General features: G+C 44.1%; 1 protein-coding gene across 2 annotated transcripts in view; it reads left to right on the top strand.

Annotated features, from left to right (window-relative positions):
- The window catches only part of ENTPD4 (ectonucleoside triphosphate diphosphohydrolase 4), an 86,605-nt gene extending 61,593 nt beyond the window's left edge, over positions 1-25,012 (top strand). For both annotated transcript variants that reach the window (XM_082253161.1, XM_082253160.1), the window contains exons 9-13: positions 10,038-10,204; positions 12,993-13,317; positions 13,400-13,485; positions 20,862-21,023; positions 24,241-25,012. In XM_082253161.1, coding sequence (XP_082109287.1) covers positions 10,038-10,204; positions 12,993-13,317; positions 13,400-13,485; positions 20,862-21,023; positions 24,241-24,469 — 969 coding nt within the window. In that variant the 3' untranslated portion in view covers positions 24,470-25,012. The remainder of the gene's footprint in view (positions 1-10,037; positions 10,205-12,992; positions 13,318-13,399; positions 13,486-20,861; positions 21,024-24,240) is intronic.
- The last annotated feature ends 346 nt before the right edge of the window (positions 25,013-25,358 follow it).

Genomic DNA, 25,358 nt, shown 5'->3' with positions numbered 1-25,358 from the left:
TAAATTGGTTTTAAACCCTTAACATTTTTTTACCTTAATGCATTATTTGCATTAAAGTAAAAAATGTTTAGGCATCGGTCTTGGCCCTTCACCCCCCCCTTACTTACCTGAGCTCTCATTCGATCCAGCACTGTGCACGCCTGCAGCTCTTCTCTCCCCTCACTTGCATGCTTTGCAGAGGCATTGACTCCTGTCAATCAAAGCCAGTGGCAAGGAAGGGGAGGGCAGGGACGAGTTCCGCTGTCTGTGTCCATGGACGCAGCAGCAGGGCTTGGGAGCAAGCCAGCATGAGTGGCCCCATGGGAAGTGACTTCCTGTTGGGGGAACTAGCCATAAAGGAGGAGCCAGAAGCCCCAGCAGGGAACCCCAAAAGAATAGGTTCAGGGCTGCTCTGTACAATTCTATTGCACAGAGCAGGTAAGAATAAAAAAAAAGTTTCCTTTAAAGCCACATTAAAGCAAAAACAAAGGGCATTCGCATAACATTCTTTGCTTTTCTGTGTTCCCCCTGTAAAATGAAAACATCTTAGCAGTTGGTACTGGCAGTTAATATGTACTTTTTCCAATTCCTATAATAGGGTTATAATACGGTATTATTCTGGAGTGAAGTTACTCAGCACCATTGTAACCCTGTGAATAGGGTAGTCTTTACATTCTCTGCATTAAAGTAAAAAAAACTCTTCTGCATTCAGTTTAACCCCCAACCCCCTCTTATACTTACCTGAGACTGATCTTGATCCAGCGATGTGCACAAGAGTAGAAGCTTTCTCTGCTCCCTCCCTCCCTTATTGGCTCAGAGGCAGCAGCAAAAGCCATTGTCTCCTGCTGCTGTCAATCACAGCCAGTGATGAGAGAGCAGGGGGGGTGGGGTCAAGTCCTGCTGTCTGTTTCAATAGATACTGAGAGCAAGGCTCGGGAGCAAGCACAAACAAATGGCAACTACCGCCACCCTATAACTGGCCTTCGCAGCAAGGAGCACATGGAAGGGAGACACATGTAACAAAAAAAAAAAAAACAGCCTGCAACAAACCAAATTATCTGTCAAACAGTTCACATTAAAACCAGGGCTTTAGTTTGCACATATTTGCAAATATATGCGTAAGGGCCACTTTTATGGCACCCCAGTGTACTGCAGTCCTAACGCTATTATTTTGAGAGTCTCCTGAGTTGGAGCATTATATATCTATGGATAGATTGAGGGCAGGTTTGCCTGGAGGAAGCCCACCCCTCCTTAAAGGTACAGGAATGCACTGGACACCCAGCAAGAGCACAATGGCAGTGAAGGTGTCCAGTGCGTCCCCTCACCAATTCACCAACAGTACAAACAAATAGCAACCACCCCAACCTATAACTGGTCTTTGCAGCAAGGAGCACAAGGAAGGGTGACGCATGTCAAAAAATAACAAAAGAAAAATTCCCAGCTCACTTACCAATGAAACCCGTGGGAGTGCCCCATAGCAAGCAGCTTGCTATGAGGGCACTTGGCGGGGGGAAGGGGAGGAGCCAGGAACACTGGCGCAGGACCCAAGAAAAGAAGGATCAGGGCTGCTCTGTGCAAAAGCATTGCACAGAGCAGGTAAGTCTTTAACGTATTGATTATTTTAAAGAAAAAAAAATGTAAGTTTAGAATTGCTTTAAATTGGAGACCAACAAAAAATCCAGCTACCACTTACTAAGTAAAAAACCTTAGTTTTTTTTTTTCTTTTCCTGTTGGGAGAAAAAGCTTCACACATTATAAATAAATGCTGCCCATTGTAAGCACCCCTGTCCTTGTTACATGGTTTGCTGGGCAGATAAGCCTGTTAGGGTTAATTCACACTAGGAGCGGTAACCTGCATTTTTCCACACTGGATCAGCGATTGTTTCCTGTGTGCCCTGTTCACACTACAATGCTGGTGAGATGTGCAGTGCGGAAAAATGCAGCACATGAATTAAGCGTCACTGAGCGACACTTCAAATAAATTGGCCTAAAAAAAAAAAAAAAAAAAAGTGTCTCACACTGCTCCCTGACGGAGCGGACACTGCACTAGCCTTCATGGAAAATGCTGCATTTTATCATGCAGGACAGTGTGAACATAACTTGAACCTCTTTGCACCTGCAGCAGCAAAAATGTGGGTTTAAACGTCTGCACCACACCTGTGCATCGCTGGGTGGCCGATGTTGTGCTGAGAGCGCGCTCACTGTAAATTCTGCCATACATGTAAATGAGCCCTATCAGTGTAGAAAATATACACAAGATGTAATGGACCAATCCGATGTCTGTATGATGATTGACTGTACTGAATTCTTTGAGCCCATGTAGCTTCTCTTACGCTGATTGGTCATACAGTGGCATTATTCCCTCTGGGTGCTCAAGTCTGCCAAGTCACATACCAGATTTTAATTCTCCGGCAAGAGATAATACATCTATAGTACATGGGAAACGAGAATATCCCACACGTGGTTATATTAAGACCCTTCTACAGGAAGGAATTTCTAGATAATCTCCCGTGACAAGCCGTCAGCCATGTTCTCTGCAGGCCCTTTTTATTTTCTTTCCCCAAGCCTTGTGGGGTAATGTGTTATGTGACAGCTGGAATGAACTAAAAAGTGAGAGCTCAAATGCTGAATACAGTTATTGCAGCAATGAAGCAATCCTTGTTCTTGTTATTAGCAGCATAGTAAAAAGGAAAAACATCAGCAACATTACACCTAATGGGTTTGAAAAGTCCGGTATTTATGGCTTTAGTGTAGCAGCAGCTTGGTAACCTGCAAAGATTTGCAAAGTGCTGTCTACATGTATGAGAATGTATAACTAGATAAGATTTATAAGTAGGCTAAAAAAGAACCAAAAAGCCCTCCAAAAAGCCCTCCAGCTCACTGTGCATCTCAAGGCTTAATTTTCAGTGTTGACTGGAATATGAAGCCAGTTCTGTGTATATTAGTGACAGGGGACAGTTAAAGTGTATCCTTAGGCAAAAAAAAAATTTTAAAAGTGGGGAAGGGTTGGACCTTTGTAGAGTTTTTAATGCTGTGTCCCCACTGGGGAGATTCACCCCTTCATCTGTGTTGATAACCATTGTCACCATGAAAAAGCGTGATGGGAAATCCAAAAATTTAGAGCTCTCCCCAAAATGAGCCATAGGCTCTATTCACATATATGCTAATTGGATGTGTTTTGAACTGCATGTGATTTCCATGACATGTGAACCAAACCGGCTATCTATTGAGCCAGTTCACATATCTGCGGTGTAGCGCCAGTGCAAATTTAAAAAGAGACCTGTTCGCTTTGTGAGCACTGCAGTGTGGTTCAGATGTGAATTCCAGGCTCATTGCTTCTATGGGAATGCATCTAAATCGCACATGTCATCAGTTTTGAACAAGAATTGAGTAACAAAAAGCATGCCCCCCCCCCCCCCCTCCCAATCCATCACCAAAAAAGTGTAAAAAATAAATAATTGTAGATTAAAAAACTGCGCTATACCACCCAAATATAAAAACCATGTATAAAAAACCGGCTATACAGTAAAAATGTACACAATGTAAAAGTTGCCTAAAAACATTATGGTACTAAAACATGGTAGCCAATAAACGATAGATGTAAAAGTTGTCTAAAACATTATCATAGTGAACAATATCAATGACAATAAATATAAATACAAGCTTCTAGAAATCTTCTAGTGTAGAGGGAAAAAGTGCAATGGTGCAAGAAAGTCTCTGTATTATAATGGCTGTATTGTTTCCCTTCGCTGGTCACCACTGGTGCTCAAATGGTAAGAAGGCTCACTTACCAGATGGAGTGGATTCCTGATGGCGTACGCCAACAAGGAATCAAAATGGGCTTAATCTTTATGCCTCCAGGCTCCTAACTTCAGCTAAGGTCCTCAGGGTATGGTTATCTCCCAGTGGGCTGGCGGACACAGGACTCCTCTCCCCCAGATACTTGGTGGCTCAGAGTATGGGGATAAAAACAAACAAAAGGACTTCTCCTCGTGCAGAGTGTTAAAACTCCTTTATTTTATCCACACAAGATAATTAAAACCACTGCAAGTTCCTTAAAAACATTCTGGAATGGGTGGGCACTCAATATAAAAAAACCCCACTTCAAAACGTGTGCAATGTTAAAATATAAAATCAATCCAACAAAGTCCAAAAAACAGTCCTTCAAACGGATAAAAGGTATAAGAGTAAATTGCTCCTGTCCTGACGGGTATATATTCCAGCCTCGCGGTTGGATTTTTTCCGTGTGTAGCGGTAGCTTCGCCGGACCCGGAAGTGCTGTCTACGGCGTATGTTCCACCAGCGGACTTCAGAGCGAGGCAACGTGCGTGCCAACTTGACGCGTTTCGTCAAAATGTGACGTCTTCGGAAGTTGTGACAAGTTGTGACTAGAAGATTTCTAGAAGCTTGTATTTATATTTATTGTCATTGATATTGTTCACTATGATAATGTTTTAGGTAACTTTTACATCTATCGTTTATTGGCTACCATGTTTTAGTACCATAATGTTTTTAGGCAACTTTTACATTGTGTACATTTTTACTGTATAGCCGATTTTTTTTTTTTATACATGGTTTTTATATTTGGGTTTTACATGGTTGATACCCACTACGAGTCCTTTGAGTGGTATAGCGCAGTTTTTTAATCTACAATAATTGCCATAACTATTCTTAGTTATTTAACGTGCAGCTTACCACAATACATATACCAGTGGCGCGAAGTTATCTCTTATCACATAAAAAATAAATAAAAACAGAGCTTTTGACAATTTCTTTATTTAAAGGAATTAATATGTTCCCTGAAGTAAATCCAGCATCAAACACAATGAACACTGCTGCCAACCCGAAAAAAAAAAAAAAGTCAACCACACCCGTTGCTGACTGTCAGCTTTTTGTTAGCAATTAAAATAGCAAACGTGTTATACTTACCTCCTCTGTGCAGTGGTTTTGCACAGGGCAGCCCAGATCCTCCTCCTCTCTGGGATCTGGGTTGCCCCCTGCCCCAAAGCACCCCTCTCATGTTCAGGGCATGTGGCCTGGTATGGTTCAGGTCAGGAGGAAGGGGCCCCACTCCTTCTTTTTTTTTTTTTTCTCAAATTTCATTGTCGGTAATTCTTTGGTTTACATTCAGCTGTCAGCTGGGAACCCGCTGACAGCTGATGAGTCATTGATTGTTAAGGACGCAGCTCCACAGCCCACTCCTTAACAACCAGCTATTGTTAAAGCTATAGCGAGATTCTTTTGTGCTGAGTACATGGAACCACATCCCAGACATTGTCATTCAGTTCTTGGTTTACTGACCATTTAATATCTGTGGGATGGCCTTGAACTTTATCCTAAACTGGACGCATAATAACTTTGCTCTTTATTTTAGGGCAAACTTGCCATGAGATAAAAATTTGGCCTGCCATTAATGTTCTCTCCTTTGCTAGTTGCCTGGCTTTGTATTAATATTCTTGTTCCAATAGCTTGAAGCTGGCCATTTTTTATTTCAGGTACTTCTATAGCGCTGTCAATTTATGCAGCGCTTTACATATGTATTATTAGTTCACATGAGTCCCTGCCCTCAAGGAGCTTACAGTCTAAGTTCCCTAACTCACATTCATACATTCACATACTAAGACCAGTTTAGACAGGAGCCATTTACCCTACCAGCATGTCTTTGGAGTGTGGGAAGAAACCAGAGTACCCGGAGGAAACACACACAGGCACAGGGAGAACATGCAAACTCTGTGCAGGTAGTTCAAAATTCAGCCAGTTCAACAGGGACTGACCAAATGTAATTTCATATGTTGCCATCCCTGTTTAACAGAGGTTAATTGAGAGATTGACTTCTGTCAAATTGATATGTTGGAAACTTTTGTCGATCAGTGGCTGCAGCTGCTGATCAATATATCCTGAGAGTGGAGAATCCTGCTGTCAGAATTCGAAGGAATTGCATGAGGACTCGAGGACATACAATGCGATTAGAGGAGAAGCGTTTTAACCTCAGGCAACGAGGAGGGTTCTTTACTGTTAGGGCTACAAGATTGTGGAATTGTCTACCACAAGAGGTGGTTTCTGCGGGAAGTATGGTGACTTTCAAAAGACTCTTAGACGTACATCTCAAGGATCAGAACATTCAGGGCTATGTGAGATGATTACAGTCACACACACCTACAAAGGTTGAACTGGATGGACTATTGTCTTTATTCAACCTCACCTACTATGTAACTATGTAAAGAATACAATGTCTCGGGGGGGGGATGTCTTTTTCCTTTTGTATTTAGATGTACAGAGCCAGAGTCTCTGTGCCACTTTTATGGGGTTATGTTTCATCTGATGACTGATCCATTGTTGTATCTCTAGACAACAAGGATACACACCTTGGTTAGAAAGCACAAATAGATCAAAATGCAATGTACTTCGTAAAATATGCACTATGCAAAAAATCGTGTACAAGCCAAGATATTTAAATCATGAGCTGAAAACCCCTTTAGGTAAACATTTCTCTGACCTGAAGCATTTCACTTACATGGTGTAATATGGAGAACCCATTCTTAAAAGCGGTCCAAGAAGGAGATCCTATTTTACCTTGTCAGCTCTCCACTTGAGAGTGAAACAAAATAACCTGTTTTCAGGAGTTGAAGGATCCATACAATGACTTTAATGTGGAGCTACAGTGCCTTGCGAAAGTATTCGGCCCCCTTGAACTTTTCGACCTTTTGCTACATTTCAGGCTTCAAACATAAAGATATAAAACTGTAATTTTTTGTGAAGAATCAACAAGTGGGACACAATCATGAAGTTAAACGGAATTTATTGGATATTTCAAACTTTTTTAACAAATAAAAAACTGAAAAATTGGGCGTGCAAAATTATTCAGCCCCCTTAAGTTAATACTTTGTAGCGCCACCTTTTGCTGCGATTACAGCTGTAAGTCGCTTGGGGTATGTCTCTATCAGTTTTGCACATTGAGAGACTGAAATTTTTGCCCATTCCTCCTTGCAAAACAGCTCGAGCTCAGTGAGGTTGGATGGAGAGCGTTTGTGAACAGCAGTTTTCAGTTCTTTCAACAGATTCTCGATTGGATTCAGGTCTGGACTTTGACTTGGCCATTCTAACACCTGGATATGTTTATTTGTGAACCATTTCATTGTAGATTTTGCTTTATGTTTTGGATCATTGTCTTGTTGGAAGACAAATCTCCGCCCCAGTCTCAGGTCTTTTGCAGACTCCATCAGGTTTTCTTCCAGAATGGTTCTGTATTTGGCTCCATCCATCTTCCCATCAATTCTAACCATCTTCCCTGTCCCTGCTGAAGAAAAGCAGGCCCAAACCATGATGCTGCCACCACCATGTTTGACAGTGGGGATGGTGTGTTCAGGTTGATGAGCTGTGTTGCTTTTACGCCAAACATAACGTTTTGCATTGTTGCCAAAAAGTTGGATTTTGGTTTCATCTGACCAGAGCACCTTCTTCTACATGTTTGGTGTGTCTCCCAGGTGGTTTGTGGCAAACTGTAAATGACACTTTTTATGGATATCTTTAAGAAATAGCTTTCTTCTTGCCACTCTTCCATAAAGGCCAGATTTGTGCAGTATACGACTGATTGTTGTCCTATGGACAGAGTCTCCGACCTCAGCTGTAGATCTCTGCAGTTCATCCACAGTGATCATGGGCCTCTTGGCTGCATCTCTGATCAGTCTTCTCCTTGTATGAGCTGAAAGTTTAGAGGGACGGCCAGGTCTTCGTAGATTTGCAGTGGTCTGATACTCCTTCCATTTCAATATTATCGCTTGCACAGTGCTCCTTAGGATGTTTAAAGCTTGGGAAATCTTTTTGTATCCAAATCCGGCTTTAAACTTCTCCACAACAGTATCTCGGACCTGCCTGGTGTGTTCCTTGTTCTTCATGATGCTCTCTGCGCTTTAAACGGACCTCTGAGACTATCGCAGTGCAGGTGCATTTATACAGAGACTTGATTACACACAGGTGGATTCTATTTATCATCATTCGTCATTTAGGTCAACATTGGATCATTCAGAGATCCTCACTGAACTTCTGGAGAGAGTTTGCTTCACTGAAATTAAAGGGGCTGAATAATTTTGCACGCCCAATTTTTCAGTTTGTTTATTTGTTAAAAAAAGTTTGAAATATCCAATAAATTTCGTTCCACTTCATGATTGTGTCCCACTTGTTGTTGATTCTTCACAAAAAAAATACAGTTTTATATCTTTATGTTTGAAGCCTGAAATGTGGCAAAAGGTCAAAAAGTTCAAGGGGGCGAATACTTTCGCAAGGCACTGTATTTCTGTCTCCAGATACAGTAGTGTTATAGTGAGATTTGGCCTGTAGAGCCTAACAAGTCAATTTAAAATGCTACAAATATATGTCTGAACAATGAAAAACAAATTGTTCTCACTATTGAGATATTTTTCATACAAACAAAAAAAAAAAATCCAGTAGTTGCCAGTTTGGTCTGACTTTATGAATTGGCCACACGGATCTCAGAAAGAAAGGGCCACTGGTGAATAGCTAAATTGCTAGCCCCTTAATGCATTTAGTAAACGGTTTTCAGTGGCACCTGACAATAACATTACTACTGTCACAGGCAAAAAAGGGCATGTATCCTCTACCTAGTATTAGGGGTTCTCTGGTGCTGTAATGGCAAGCATGTCTGTGAAGGTTCTCATGTGTCCAGATCACGGTGCATCTACTAGTAATAAGTCACAATCAACTGGACTTGTTCTGTAATATTGAAGACATTTTCGTAGCTTATCCAAGCCACATGTTCAGTTTTAATGAGCTTCTGGAAAATAATCAAGAATATTTATATCCACACAGGTAGCACCGACACCTTGATACAATCACCATCAAAAAAGATGGGAGGTGTGAAAATTGTTGAACCACCATGTTCTTATTACATTACCACATCCCAGATGTCAGAAAGGCTTCTTAGGTGTTTGGCTTTCTATTTACATGGCTGAAGGTGTGAATGGTCTACCATACCAGGAAAGAGGTGTTAAAAAGGCATTATATGTGGAAGACAGATGATGTCGACGCTCCCCACTCCTGTTCAGGGATGGTGTAACAGTTTGACTAACATGGCCTCTTTTATGTCTTTTGTGAACCACTTGTCCTGTCTGACCAAAATGCGTACCTTACCGTTCTTAAAGGAATATCTAAAATTTCACACCTCTCATCCAGTTCTTGGACTGTAACATCTGCCTTTCATGGTTGATGCATAGTGACTGGATCAAGGTGTCTGTGCTACCTGCATCCATGTAAATGCTGGGGTATGTTCTTTACGTTCATTAAAACTGAAAAAGTGGCTTGGATAAGTTACCAAACCTCTTCAACATTACAGTACAAGTTCAGCCGAATGTGACTACTACTAGATACAACTGGTAAGCAGTGCGCCTGTCTTGTTATCACTGTGCCTGGAAATAAAGCCACCAGTCCTGGGCACATGTTATGGTGCCCAAGAACCAACCTGCTAAAGTCCTTCCTACTCCTGCTTGTAGAGTACATGTGGAAGTAAATGGTTCCCACCCAGGCAGTGCAGTTGTGCCGAAAAATGCAAAAGCATATAGTTACACTATGCAGACGAATAAATTCTTTTTCCTTTAGGCGTTTATGTTCTCTGTTTTGTACATTGGCAGAATACATGCTGCCTTGTACAGTGGAGTGCAGTTATTCTTATATGCGTATACAAAAAAAAAACTGTGGGACGGTCTTCAAAATGTGGGTGTAGGTAATCTATGGGTAAAAACATGAACATAAAAGGAGGCCAGACACCGTTGAAGAGATGAACAGAAACACTAAAAACAGATGTATACTCTATTACTTAATGTAGGTGATTGGAAATGTAATGGTAGTGGGATTGTTTCCCTGATATTTCGATGCAAGTAGGCGTGAAGAGTGAGGATTAGAACTTTGTTTGTGTCAGTGTTGCTAAGAATTGCATCCTTAATTCCAAAGGCTTTTATATATGCGCTGTGCCCTGCATGTAATTTGTGCATGAGCTATTTTATTTTTTCCATTTGACAACTGTCCACCTTTCCATTCTTCTACAGGAAGAAATGGCTAAGAACCTGCTGGCAGAGTTCAACCTTGGCTGTGATGCCCACGAGACACAGCACGTGTACAGGGTGTACGTGGCCACCTTCTTGGGCTTTGGAGGCAATGCTGCCCGACAAAGATATGAGGAGCACATCTTTCCCAGTACAATGGAAAAGAACAGGTTAGAAATACATCCACGTTTTTAATATTTTGTTAATTTAAATGTACTTATTGGAATGTCTTAATTTGGTAGTGTGTTCCAAAAAATAAAATGTTAGTGAACCTGCCTACAGTACATCATATTCACAAGTGTCGGAATCTGCCCTATGCTCCCTTTTGCATGAGATACCGCTGATTTCATTATTACTACAAGCTAGACTTTTTAAAGCAACACAAAAAAATCGGGTATGATGGCGCTCCCGGACAAAATGACATAAAAAGAAGGAAAGAACTTGGATGCTGCTCGGGATCTGGATGATAAACTTGTTTGTTAAAATCAATAAAATAAGCTCCTGGTCAGGGAGAAACCAATGGTGTGACAAGGATGTAGTACTAAGCATGTAGACATGGTACCAAAGGAGATAGCTCAAAGAGCAAGGAGGACCCAGAGGCAGGAAAACAACGCCTTACCACCTGTAAGGTCTGGACGGTGTGTCATCTGTTGATGGACTGACAGCCTCGATCGAATCTGGAACCTTCGCTGCGGGTGAGTCTCCGGATGGGGCGATGCCTGGGGTGAGAAGAGGTTGATGGGGGGGGGGGTAGAATACTCAAACCCCGACCTACAGCTCCGGTGGCAGTGCGCGCCCGAGGTGGCAGCGGCCGCTGCTCGTCAGTCCCTGCTGACGCGGCGCCGGGAGATGACGTCACCAGGTGCCTAGCGCCGACGTGCGCACCAAGGGCTGAACCAACGATGTAGCCGGAAGTGTGGAGGTAGCTCACCAACAACCCGGCTCTTACACAACCAAAGGATCACCTGGCGGAGCTATTGGGGGAATGCCACAATTGGAGGGAAATGACATGTTTCGGGCCGAGCCCTTCTTCATCTCCCGGCGCCGCGCCAGCAGGGACTGACGAGCAGCGGCCGCTGCCACCTCGGGCGCGCACCGCCACCGGAGCTGTAGGTCGGGGTTTGAGTATTCTACCCCCCCCCCCCCCCCCATCAACCTCTTCTCACCTCTGGGTCCTCCTTGCTCTTTGAGCTATCTCCTTTGGTACCATGTCTACATGCTTAGTACTACATCCTTAGCACACCATTGGTTTCTCCCTGACCAGGAGCTTATTTTATTGATTTTAACAGCATCCAAGTTCTTTCCTTCTTTTTATGTCATTTGTCATGAGCGCCATCATACCCGATTTTTTTGTGTTGCTATTCTCTCCACCCAGTTGGGATCTGGGTTAGGGTAGGCAGCAGCCCGGACTTGGACGTGATATTCAAGGTTGACCCCCTTGGGACATTGTCCGACCCCATTGTCCCAGCCCCGCCGTCTGACCACCGCAACCACAGCGCCAGGACTTTTTGTTTATACTTTAGACTTTTTAAAGTAATTTATTTTTTATAGTAATAGGTTTGCCTTAAAAATCCATGCAGCAAAAAAATGCAAGAGCATTAGAAGCCTTCTGTTCCATGTTGACTACCTAACGTATATCTAAATCCTAAACTTGTTTTTTAGTTTTGCATACAGTAGGAAATGCTTAAATCCCTTGTGATTTTTTTTGGCATCTATGTGCCATTGGGGAAATTTCCATTCACTTTCAGTCCTATAACATGAGGGCGAGAGACAATCTCTCCAAAGTAATAGAAATCCCCTCACCGTAAAATATGCCCCGGTTATATTTTTCCTCTATTCCTTTATGAGAACAACTCATGGTTTTGGATTTTCCCTTATTTTTGCTGAAAGTCGTCACAAGGACAAATGGAGATTAAATCTCTCTAAAAAGGACACCAACAGCAATATGCACTTGGCAGAGGTTCTAACCCTTCCATATTCTATTGGCTTTAGATCAGTGGTTGAGCTAAAGGGGGCCTCATTGCCCCTGACATCACCAAAGGGCCGCACATAATGTTCAATATATGTATTGAGAGGACGGTCAGAAACTTAAGAACTAATGGAGGAATTGAGGGTCAGAGATTGTGGACATGCTTAATTTCTGGCTGGGGATATGCTACAGAAGACAATATGAAGTTGGGAACATGTTACATGAGGCTAGTCGAAATCCATGCTTTTACCATAATCGTTGTTCCCACTACAGACTGCTGAGGTCCGAGGGCTGCACATCATATACCAAAGGGCTGTAGGCTGGGCACCAGGGCTTTAGATACGTTCGCCATTATTACCTCCTGAGGTGACCTAATGAATACACAAATACAATGAAGAATATTCACTTAACACCAACAAACACATAAACTGTTTTTTTGCCACAGTTCTAAGTTTAACTATAGTGCCCTGTAATATAAAAACCTGTACAGTCAGTCCCCAGGTTACAAACATCCGACTTACAAACGACTTCTGCTTACAAACGAAGAGAGACAACAGGAAGTGAGAGGAAATCTACCCCTAGGAAGGGAAATTCACTCCTGTAAGAGTTCTCTTGGGAAAAAGGTGTCTCCACTGAAGCCTTATCACCAATCCTTGTTTCCGCAACAACCCAAAATGTTCAAAATCCAATTGTCATAAGGACAGAAAGTGAGGTTAAATCTTCAGAACAGGGGTAGAGACAGCAAAACAAACATTACAGGGGTGTTACCCCTTCCCTATGCTATCCAAAAAAAATGTAAAATTATTTTTTTTTTGGCTGGATTTTAAAAGATGTACCTGTTCCGACCTACAAGCAGATTCAACTTGAGAACAAACCTACAGACCCTATCTTGTTTGTAACCCAGGGACCGCCGCTGTAGTCAAGTTGTCAGCACAAGAATTGGCGGTTCAATAAATGTTGGGGTCAGTGACAGTTCTTTCTCCTTTCAGACTTCTAGGAAAAAAGTTGGGCCAATCTCCAGACATGCCATACTTGGACCCATGCCTTCCTTTGGACATCCCTGATAAAATACAGCAGGGGGGACAAACCATGTATGTACGTGGAACAGGTGACTTTCACCTCTGCCGCCGGATCATCCAGCCTCTTATGAACTTATCCAATGAAACACAGACTACTTTAAATGGCATCTACCAGCCACCTCTGCCATACCACAACAGTGAGTTCTATGGCTTCTCAGAGTTCTATTACTGCACTGAAGATGTGCTGCGTATGGGTGGGGACTACCACTCTGCGCGCTTTCTGAAGGCAGCACAGGTAAACACCATGTCATCTGCCATTTACAAACCCATGAGGGTTAATAATTCCTATTTCTAACAACTTCTCTGTTTGCTCTTAGGATTATTGTGCCACTAAGTGGTCTGTTTTAAAGGAGAGATTTGACCGTGGTCTGTATGCCTCACATGCTGACATGCACCGACTTAAGTGAGTATGAAAAGTCCTATAATAAAAAAACAATAGCAGAACTTTACTCCTTCTATGTATAACTCCAGCTCTCATACCTTTCTACCCCTTTTGGACCAGAGCAATTTTTACATTTCTATTTTGGGCCTGTTTACTTGTAGACAGGGCTTTTTTTCAGCTGGAACTGATAGAACCCAGTTCCACCACCTCTGGCTCAGGCCCTCTGCTCCCTGATCACCACTATCACTTGTAAACACAGAAGTCTGGCTTCTATGTTTGTCAAGTGACAGCTCTTCTCCCAGTGGCTCCCATAGATCTTATCTCCTGAGCAGCTCCCATTGAGTGCAGGATGGGGACAAGGGAGATGCAGGTGCCCGAGGCACAGTGTGGGTGCCTACACCCCTACTGGATAGGAGCAGTGGGGGGGAGGGTGTATAGGTTGCATGCAGAGGTCACAGCTAAAAAGGGTTGAAAGTGAGCTGTGGATGGGGGATGTAGGGGTAAGCAGCTGTTGAAGAAGACTGAAGCGCATCCCCAAACTCTGCACACAGCGCACCCCTGAACTCTGCACTGTAATGGAATGGAAGAGAATAGGAATGAAAAAATATTTAGAAGAAAAACAAGCTAAGGGGAGGAATTACAGCTGTTTAGGGTTATATTATGCTGGCCATACACTCTGAGTTTTCTCTCATTTAGCCCAGCAGCTGAATGAGAGAAATCACTCTATTTCCCTATCCATGCTAAATACCGCCGATGGATGAATCTCTCCTGCCGACTTTTGTTCTGTAAGCTCTAATAAACAGGGCCTCTGGTCACTCTTGTAGTCAGTTGTTTGGAATTGTACTGTCTCCCTCCATTTTGTAAAAGCGCTGTGCAAACTATAAATCCTGTAAGATAATAATATCCAAACAGTGACTGCACCTGATTGTATGCAGCCGCTTGTGCGGCCAACAGATTTCCGCTGTGCAGGATATCAAGCAGGAGGATGTCCAAAGGGCGACCCACAGCTCAAATTTTGGTTGGGTTTTAAGGAACAAGATGAAATTCAGTCCATGTATGGCCAGCATAAGGGTTATTAAGGCTTAAATAGAAATACATTTTTATTTATTTTTTTGTCTTGTGTGTGTTCTTTAAAGCCCAACTTTGGGCAACCAAAAAATTATCTGCAAGTGTCATTTTGCACAGGAGCAGCTGTATTTTGACTGCTGCTCCTGTTATGTAAAGCAAAGCAATCCCTAGCTGTCATTACGGCCAGCAATTACTGATGATAGTGGCATGGGGAGAGGAGATGAATGTAGAACTTAGAAACTTTGTTGATGTTTTTCAGGACATATGGCCTACATCTGTGCCTAACAGACTCAGTTATAGCATATTTCACTTTATGTGAAAACATTTATTTTTTACCCACCTGTCTGTACCTAAAGTGTTACTAAAGCCAGCACCCTGCATTCACTATATCTGGTCTCCCACAGTACACAGAATGTGAAAATCTAATTATTTTTGTAAATTTCAACTGCTAAATATTTTTTTTTCATCTGCAGTATATGGCAGTCTTGCGACTTCTATCAGTGCCTGGTCAAGCACTGCTTAAAGCCTGTAGGAGGAGTTTTCATTCTCCTCTGACTGTCCTTCGAGGCCGCGTGACCTCTGATCCTCTTTCTGGACAGTGCGGATTGGTCCTGTACTGATCACAGGCACCCTCCCAAAGAAAAAAATAAAATCTAGCAACTCACACCAAACTGAGCATGTGCAGAATGCCTCCAATACTCTATACCAGGGGTCTGCAAACTATGGCCCTCCAGTTGTCAGGAACTACAAAACCCATCATGCCTAGTCATGTTTATGAATGTCAGAGTTTTACAATGCCTCATGGGATTTGTAGTTCCACAACAGCTGGAGGGCCGTAATTTGGAGATCCCTGCTCTATACAGGTCCCTCTCAAAAAATTAGCATTTCTCTATCGCTCATTGACAGACGTAGTCCTCAGTGATACAGCACCTTCGGGTTATGTTGCCTCCACAGGAGTAGGACTAGACAGGAAATGAAAAATGCTCTGGCCACACCCCAGGGGCAGTCCCCGAGGGTATATCCTCTCTCTCTCTGCCACAGCAAATCAGTTTTTTTCTGTCTAGTCAGGAGTAAGGACCTAGATACCTTGCTGGGATCTTCGGTCCTGGCAGGATTTTTTTCTTAGAAAATAATTTTTTAAGACAGCTTTTTTTCTCCAGTGTTCCTGTGAGATCTTCAAGCAAGAAAGCTGAACTGGGCGACGGGCGGGATGTTGAGATCCAGTGGTCACCCCAGTTCAGCCTACGAGCGCGTGCAGGCCATAGCTCCGCGCTGGGTCGGCCGCGACATAGTCCCACTGGACGGGGACTGACCCTGCGAGTTAAACGTCTCGCTGAAACGCCAAAGACCATGAGTCACGGCGCCCGTATTGGTCGACAGCCCTCCTACCTCGGTGGAGAGGGGTACTGTCAGGAGTTGGCGCCCGCCTGGTTCCGGTATGGTAAGTAGTATGTTCCCCCTTTCCCCCTGACGGGTCTTGTGGTGAACGCGGGCCCCTCTCTGTAATGGTAAGGATGGGTTCCCCTCTATCCTACAACATGTCACAGATCCCCCTAATTGAGTGTGATTTTTGTGTACAAGAAGCCAGGAGGCTTGGTTTGGGAGCTGACAATCTAATTGTAAAAATGTGTAAATGATTGTAGTCAGTGGCAGTACTAGAACTTTACTGTGATAGTCTAAGGTATCCTACCTGTCAGTAGCCACAGGGCGATGTCTATACATGTATACTGCATTCCAGATCATTCCTCCAGCTAAGCAGATGCCTCCCGACGGCCACGGACCGCATACGGCCCGCTAGGGTCCGTTACCTCTGACCACGCTGACCACCATGAGGGTGAAGGGTTGTGAGGCCGAGATCCTTCTGCAGACATGTAGATCGCACGAGGCCGCCATTTTGGTGTAGCCTCGTGTCTCCAGCATGGGGGCGGCCATGTTTGAGGTGACTCAAACACCTCATGGAGCCAGGGGGAGGAGCCGGCAGGCGTGTTAAGGGGCGGAGCCGCCTCTTTTACCCAGGAAATAGGGCCAAAGACTTCCTGTCTGTAACAAGACAAGCACTGAGCAAGCTGATGAAAACTTCTGTGCATCAGGGATGAGCCTTGGGGTCTGTCTCTCTCTCTGTGGGGTCCAAAAAGGCAGGTAACACTGAGGGGCGCTGTTGCGACTGGGGGACACAAAAAAAAAAAAAAAAAAGTTTTTTTTTACTTTGTCATTTTTTGTCGCTGGCAAGTGTCTTGTATAATCATTGACCCTGTCGCATAGGTATCCCCACCTGATCCCCTCAAGGTGGCCGCAGGACCCTTCAGTACCCCACTTGTTTTTAATGCATTATCGGCAGTTTTGGAGTCTTTGGTATCCCGGGTGGAGGTGGCCTGTCAGGGACGGGGATCAAGAAGCGACCCCCGCCTACCCCTATTGTTTATCAGATACTTCAGATACGGATTCGGAACTGGTCAATGCAGTTGCAGGTCCCTCTTAGGGGGCTGTTGTCTCAGGTAATATCTCCTCGGCAGTGAGGAGCACGTTTCTGCCTCCGCCATAGCACAAGAGTGGTGGATGCACTAGTTGTGTCCGTCCTGGAAACCTTTAGTCTTGAGGTTACACCGGCAGAGGTAGCTGAAACTGAGATTCCTTTTTTGGTACTTGTTAGCCTACCAAAAGGGCGAAGGATTTTCCTTTACCCAAATGGGGTCGTTTAGAAACGAACCCCTGTTATTTCCAAACGCATGGCTAGGTGCTATCCGTTTGAGGAATTCCTCTTTATAGGATAGATGGTACCACCTGCTGTCTTGCCACAGACTGTTAGGATAAAAAGACCTCGTAACTAACGAGGACCTTCCTTCTCTGCTCATATAGAGTTGTTCGTTCCGCGAGGGCGGGCGATAAGGCGAAACCCTCCAAAGCCCCTTTAGAGGGGTTTCAAAGAGCGCTGGTCGGGTAAACAAAGAGTCCGGCTCAGCCAAGCCTGAAGAATATAGCCTGATGCGCCCCTACCCATCTCTGGGGTGGGGGGGGGGGGGATGTCTTCACCGGTTTCTGGAGGACACAGGATCGAGTTTAGATCACTTCCACCGGTGCGATTCTTCCCTTCTAACATTGAACGGTTTCAGGGGTTCTATTCGAACCTATTCACAATGCCCAGGAAAGAGGGCAAGGTGCGTCCAAATCTGGACTTGGGAAGAAAAAGAGTCCATCCGTACAGTGGTGGCCTCCCTGCATCAAAGAGATTTCCTGGCGTCCATAGACATATAGGATGCCTATCTTTATATCCCCATCATCGCAGGACATCAGCGTTTTTTTTCGCTTTCCCAAAGATCATCCCTGGTTCCCACCAGGAGACTGAACTATCTGGGCCTAAGGTTGGATACATCCTGGGCAAGAGAGTTTCTCCTTGCTGGGAAACTCCAGAAGGTTCAGTCAACGATTCGGATGTTCCTGTATGTCAATTGGCTGGGACTGATGGTGGCCTTCTTAGAGGCAGTACCGTATACCCAGTCTCATACCCAAATTCTCCTGAAGGAGATTCTTTTTTAATGGAATCAGAATTCCGATTCCCTGGACAATCGGATCCGGTTGAGCGAGCGGACCAGGAAGTCTCCGATGCTCAACCAGGGAAAGTCATTTCTTCCGATTAGTATCCAGATTACCAATAAGGGTATCGGAACTGAGAGCGATCAGATTTTGTCTGATTTACTGGATCGAGCAGCTCTAGAGCAGCCCGATTCGGATCCAATCGCATATGGCCTCTTCATCCAGAGGTTTTTCCCTAGCTGTCCCTTCATTGGGAAATCCCGGATGTGGATCTGTTGGCACCTTGGCCTAACAGGAAGGTGCAGAGGTTTGTAGCTCGCGCCACAATCCTCTAGCGGACGCAGCAGAAACGCTGATCGCCCCGTGGGGGCAGTATCAGCTACGGCATGCCTTCCATCCTCTCAAGTTGCTGCGGGAACTTCTTCGCAGGATAGAGGTGGAGGGAATTCCAGTTATTCTGGAAATTCCGGATTGACCTCGTCGAGCCTGGTACGCCGACTTGGCGAGGCTAGTCGCGGACGCTCCTTGGAGACTTCCTCTCAGGGAGGATTTGCAGTCTCAGGGACCGATCTTCCATCTTGCTTTACAGTCGCTGGCTTAATGGCCTGGCCATTGAGACCCAGGTACTGAAGGACAAGGGAGTGTCAGCTTCAGTTATTCCTACCTCCAGTTAAAGCAAGGAAAGCGACTTCCAGCACATGGAAGTCTTATATTGCATGGTGTGAATCTATTGGATTTCCCCCACAGACCTATTCGGTGACCCGAATTTTGGTCTGTCTGCAACAAGGGGTTGAGCAGAAACTATCCTTGAGCACGATCAAGGGTCAGGTTTTTGGCGTTAGCAATCTTCTTTCAAGAAACCTTTGGCTAATCATTCCTTGGTGCGGAATTTCATCCAGGGGGTGCAACATCTGGCTCCGCCAGTGTGCGCACCCTTACCGCCTGGTATCTTAATTTAGTGTGGTCGGTTCTTCAGAAACTTCTCTTTGAAGATATTAGGGAGATTCCCTTGCTTACATTATCCCAGAAGGTGGCCTTCTTGGTGGCCATTACTTCTGTACGCAGGGTGTCAGAACTGGCTGCATTATCCTGTCGTTCCCCAGATCTGGTGGTTCATAGGGATAAGGTGGTTCTTCTTCCGAATCCATCCTTCCTTCCTAAAGTGGTTTTCGTAAGACGGACTCACTTTTTGTGATCACGGATAGCCCTTGAAGGGGGTTGCCTGTGTCTGCCGCGACCATATCTACATGGATCAGTCAGACGGTGGTACAGGCTTATTCTATTAAGGGTCGGAATCCTCCGTTCCCTGTTAGGGCGCACTTCACTCGAGCGCTCAGTACTTCCTGGGCCTATCGCCATCAGGCGTCAGTGGTCCAGGTATGTAAAGCGGCCACCTGGTCGTCGGTACATACCTTTACAAAATTTTATAAAATTGATGTGATGGCATCGGCGGATGCCTCATTTGGCTGCAAGGTTTTGCAGGCCGCAATTTGAGGAGACCGGTGGTCTACCTCGAGGGTTTTTTTCTGTTTGAAAATTTTTTTGTTGAGTCTCATCATTAAGGATGAGCATTGTAAACTTCTAGTTGGCACCGGTTGGCCCTTCTAGATTTGGATTTGATTTCCATTTTCCCACCCCTCATTTGTGATACTGCTCTGGGACTTCCCGAAGGTGCTGTATCACCGAGGACTACGTCTGTCAATGAGCGATAGAGAAAAATTGATTTTTGTAAAATCTTACCGTGAAATCCTTTTCTCTTAGCTCATTGACAGACGTAGTACCCGCCCCTCTGTTTTTGAGTTGGGTTGGGTTAAATTCTCTAAGCACTGCTTTTGTGACATAACTGATTTGCTGTGGCAGAGAGAGAGAGGATATACCCTCGGGGACTGCCCCTGGGGTGTGGCCAGAGCATTTTTCATTTCCTGTCTAGTCCTACTCCTGTGGAGGCAACATAACCCGAAGGTGCTGTATCACCGAGGACTACGTCTGTCAATGAGCTAAGAGAAAAGGATTTTACGGTAAGATTTTACAAAAATCCATTTATTGTGATAAAGTTAATTATTTTCTGTAATGTACTGATAAACATTAGACTTTCATATATTTTAGATTCATTACACACAACTGAAGTAGTGCAAGCCTTTTATTGTTTTAATATTGATGATTTTGGCATACAGCTCATGAAAAACCAAAATTCCTATCTCAAAAAATTAGCATATTTCATCCGACCAATAAAAAAAGTGTTTTTAATACAAAAAAAGTCAACCTTCAAATAATTATGTTCAGTTATGCACTCAATACTTGGTTGGGAATCCTTTTTCAGAAATGACTGCTTCAATGCGGCGTGGCATGGAGGCAATCAGCCTGTGGCACTGCTGAGGTGTTATGGAGGCCCAGGATGCTTCGATAGCGGCTTTGAGCTCATCCAGAGTGTTGGGTCTTGCGTCTCTCAACTTTCTCTTCACAGCATCCCACAGATTCTCTATGATTCAGTTCTACAGAACTGAATCGCCTCTCCATAACATATAGGGGGAGTATTTTGTAGTCTAGCAGGGGAGAACTGGGCAGAGCTGGCAATGCTGCTAGGGGTTTCAGCGCAGCAGAGACTTGTCAGCTCACTAATATCCTACTTTTTTGCTAAACACGGTCCTCCCAATTAGTGATCATGTCGGACACACACTTGAAGGGTTTGGTCATTAGGAATGTCACATTGATTTCTGTGCATTGATTTAAATGTGTGATTATTTTTAGATTTAATGCTGGAACTTCTTCCAAAAACCCTTGTCCTGTTTTGTATACAGGTACCAGTGCTTCAAGTCAGCCTGGATGTATGAAGTCTTCCACAATGGTTTCTCATTTCCTGGTAATTACAGCAGCCTGAAGACTGTGTTGCAAGTGTATGACAAAGAGGTGCAGTGGACGCTGGGAGCCATCTTGTATAGAACGCGATTTTTACCACTGAGGTATAAAATAAAAAAATAAAAAGTTGTGTAGCAATAAAGATGGTTACTACCTCCAGGACAGGACATGATGGGAAATCTCTTTACCAGGGACACAATAAAAAAATATCTTTAGTATTTGTTTTATTTCAGGTACTTGTATAGCGCCATCAATTTACACAGTGCTAGTAGAGTTTTAGAGCCTGTGCGTATGGCTTTATTGCTGTCTCTGCCTTCCCTTTTCTAGTGATGTTCACACCCCTCCTTTTTTTGTACAGTTGTCACAGGGACAGAAAGTAAGGGAAAACCTCCCCAATTGGGAAACATACAGGGGAAAAAAACAGCACAGCTGAAGTTTTAACTCTTTCACTCTCAATCCAATTCTGAAATGTTTTATTTATTGTCCATTGAGGGACAATGGCAGACAGAATAACCCCTCCTACTACCAGCATGCTTCAATTTTTGTCCAGTGTCCAAGGAGGATAGATGTCTTGTCTTCCTGCTGTTGTAAAGACTATTATTTTACAAGCACTTTCACTTTTTGGTAGATGCAGGAGAGATAAAACTGCTAGAGCAGGTGTGGGCAATTAATTTTCCCCAGGGGTCACATGAGAAGCTGGGACCGTTGTGGAGGGCTGAACCTAATCTGCTTCATATTAATTTTGGACCTGGGAAGGTCTGTAAGTAAAGTAAACATATAGAAAACAAACACCTGGCACTAGGAATCATAGGTACAACTGCCCAAGAAATTGGTCTCGTTCAGATGGGCAGTTAGGGGGTGGTAAAAATGGATGGCTGCCCACCCAAACTAAAACTACAGCCGGACAGGGCTGTTCACATGCCGCAGCCTCTGCATTTTTGCCTTGGACTGCGGCACCACTTGTCTTACTCTCCCATTGAGCTCAGTCCCACTGTGCTGCAAACAAATGCAATGCATGCAATTGCAGTGTGGTAGTGCAGAAATATAGAGTTAAATCAGGCAGTGAGGAGGTGATCTAACACCTACTCACTGCTTGTCAAATGTTCTCTGAAAAACACTTTGACTGGAAGGAGAGATCCTGAGATCAGTACAGTGGGGATGGTCTCAGATCCTGACCTGGAGTGAAGAACACATACACGGCTCCTGGGGTTTGCAATGTGCAGGCGCTAATTCAGGAAGAACTTGGCCAGGTAGTAGAGTAGCAGGAGAGCATCGGGATGTCTCTCAGACAGCGCTCTCCCACCAACATACCGATAAGCTCCTGAGGCTTTCTCCTTCCAGTTCCTGCAGCTCCCCACAAGGACAACTGTAAGCATGCCTCTCTGAGCTGGTCAGCTTCCTCAGTAACTTGAGATATCCAGGGCCGGATGTCCAGGATCCAGATAGCCAGGGATTGCTTAGGTCTGCCTTAGAAAGTTTATTATATCTTTTTTTGGACTTGGTTGAAGATATTTTCTTCATTTGATTTCCTGGCTCTGCACACCTGCTGTGGCCATTGGGAGGGGGAACCAACACTCCCTTTTGAATTCTTTATTTTAAATTATGGATATATGAATGCAGCAGGAATCAAAAATGGAGAAAGATCTGGGAGTCTTGGTAGATGATAGACTAGGTAATAGCATGCAATGTCAAGCGGCAGCTGCCAAAGCCAGCAGAAAATATTAGCATGCATAAAGAAAGGGATGTATTCCAGAGATAAGACTATAATCCTTCCACTTTATAAAACTCTGATCCGACCACATCTGGAGTATTCTGTCTAGTTCTGGTCGCCAGTCCTCAGGAGGGATGTGTTGGAGCTGGAGAGAGTCCAGAGAAGGGCAATTAAACTGATTAGGGGATTGGAGGACCTTAATTATGAAGAGTTTCTGCAATCGCTGGATTTATTCTCCCTGGAGAAGAGACGCCTGAGAGGGGACATGATAGCAATTTATAAATATCTCAAAGGTGATCTCGGCATAGAAAAAAAGCTATTCAGTCGAAGGGATTGCATGAGGACTCGAGGGCATACAATGCAATTAGAGGAGAAGCGTTTTAACCTCAGGCAAGGTGGGGGGTTCTTTACTGTTAGGGCTACAAGATTGTGGAATTCTCTACCACAAGAGGTGGTTTCTGCGGGAAGCATGGTTGCTTTCAAAAGACTCTAAGGCCCCTTTCACACAGGAGGACCGTTCAGATCCGCCTGTCCGTTTTTTTTGGCGGATCTGAACGGTACCCCCATGCATTCCTATGGGGCATCGGATGTCAGCGGAGACATGTCCGCTGACACCCGATCCGATCCGTCAAATCTGGACGGATGGAAACCCTATTTTCCATCTGTCCAGCGGATCGGATCGGATGAGAACGGACCAACGGTCCGTTCCCATCCGATTTCCCCCATAGAGATGCATGGGGAACTGACAGCTGTGTCTCCGCACACAGAGTGGAGACACAGCTGTCATCCTCCTGCTCAGCGAGGGATCGGCGGCTCGATCCCCCCGCTGAGAAAAACTGAATCCGTCCGACGGACGGATAGTGTGAAAGGAGCCTTAGACGTGCATCTCAAGGATCAGAACATTCAGGGGTATGTGAGATGATTACAGCCGCACACACCTACACAGGTTGAACTGGATGGACTATTGTCTTTATTCAACCTCACCTACTATGTAACTATGTAACTTGGGTGGACAAAGGCGGACGGGAACACCTAAAACTTTAAATAGATGGTATGGTACTCTATGTAACCTCAGCACCACATCCCTGTAAAGAACTTTTAAAGAATAGAAAAAGTTGGGACTTTGATGGAGTTAAATAGCATCAATAAAGTCCCATATTTTTCTATTTTTTGAGATTTAACACCTAAAACTTCCAGATGTACACGAGCAAGATTTATAGTAGCAACACTCTCACAATTGTGTTTTTTATATAGAAGAATCTAGGGGGCTCATTCAGCCCCACCATGCTTCACTTGTAAATAAAATATCAATTTTTAGTGGACTGAAGACAAACGTTTGTTTGGATAACCCGTAACAAATCTATAAAGAAATATGCAATTTAGGTGTGCTGGACATGTTAAAAAAAAAACCAATATTAAACTTCAAAAACACTTAGAATCTTTTAATCAACAAATACAGACAGTGGTATGTCAATAGTAAATAAACAGAGTGAATTCCACATCTAAAGCTAATCTTTACATAGGGATTCCTTCATGTAAGCCTATGTATACTATCTATATATTCACTGCAGTCTTTGTCATATATTTTTTATCTTATTTCTCACCTACAGGGACATTCAACAAGACCAGTTCCGTGGCAATCATCCACACTGGCGTGGAGCATCTTTTGTGTACAACCACTACCTGTTCCTGGTGTGTTTCATGGTGGTCCTGCTGTCTATTATGCTGTACCTGCTAAGGCTTAGACGTATCCACCGGCGCATGCAGCGGAACACGTCTTCATCTGCACTTTGGGTGGAGCAAGGACTGCAGCCATCTGGGCTCCCCGGCACCTTGTAAGGAACTGACCGCAATATATTGCACATCCTCACCACCCTGTTTGGTGGAATGGGTTAGCTAAGAAGGCCTTTGTGAACTGTCTGGTGGCTCCCTCTGCTGGAAAGAGAGGAACCTTGGCAAGGATGACCTTGGCTCCTGCAGTGCCATCCTGGATGGGAGGAGACAGATTAAAGCCATGTTTTATGCCTCAGGGTCCCCAACCTGTTAATAAAAAGGGGTGCAAGATGTACTCCTGTGACCTCGATGGAGGACACAGCACATACATTTCCACTTTAGGGTTTCCCGCAACAGGGAGAACACACTGTCTTCTGTAATAATGCTTACCTTGCACTTTCCTCAATGGCAACAGACATTTGTTTTCTATGAGCTCTGCAAGGTTTAAATAGAAGTTGTGTTTCAAAAAATGATCTCAGTACTGTAAGTTGCACAGCTTTTTGTTTGATAGGAAGAGATATGAACTGTTATGTATTGTAATGTTTACTTGTATCTGCTTCCAGCTCCCAGAGGCCTGCCATTTTGAGGGCTGAAAGAATGCTTAGTTTATTATTAAAGAGAATACTTTATTTAAAATAAGGATCATCTGTCATAGGAGAAATATAGGGCTGGCTGGTGCCAGCCTCCTTCACCTTCCATTTGCCTTCCTTCATTTTTTTTTTTGGAACCACAAACCAGGAACAAGCATGTGGTACATGAATGCCTTAAGTGTTGGAATTCCTTATCTCTGTCCTTTTTCTGGGATCGTGAGTCACAATGGCATCAGCATTACAGCCAAGCAACTAGCATTTTCAGAAAGAGAGGTCATTGGTGGCCACCCACATATTTCTTTCATGACAGATTTCTTTTACATGGAAAACCTCAATCTTACTATGACCCCTGTATGTAGCAAAAC

This window comes from Pelophylax lessonae (assembly GCF_965119305.1).
Source record: "Pelophylax lessonae genome assembly, chromosome: 4".
Lineage (NCBI taxonomy): Eukaryota > Metazoa > Chordata > Amphibia > Anura > Ranidae > Pelophylax > Pelophylax lessonae.
Note: the sequence above shows the minus strand (reverse complement) of the source record. Positions and strands in the feature narration are given on the sequence as shown.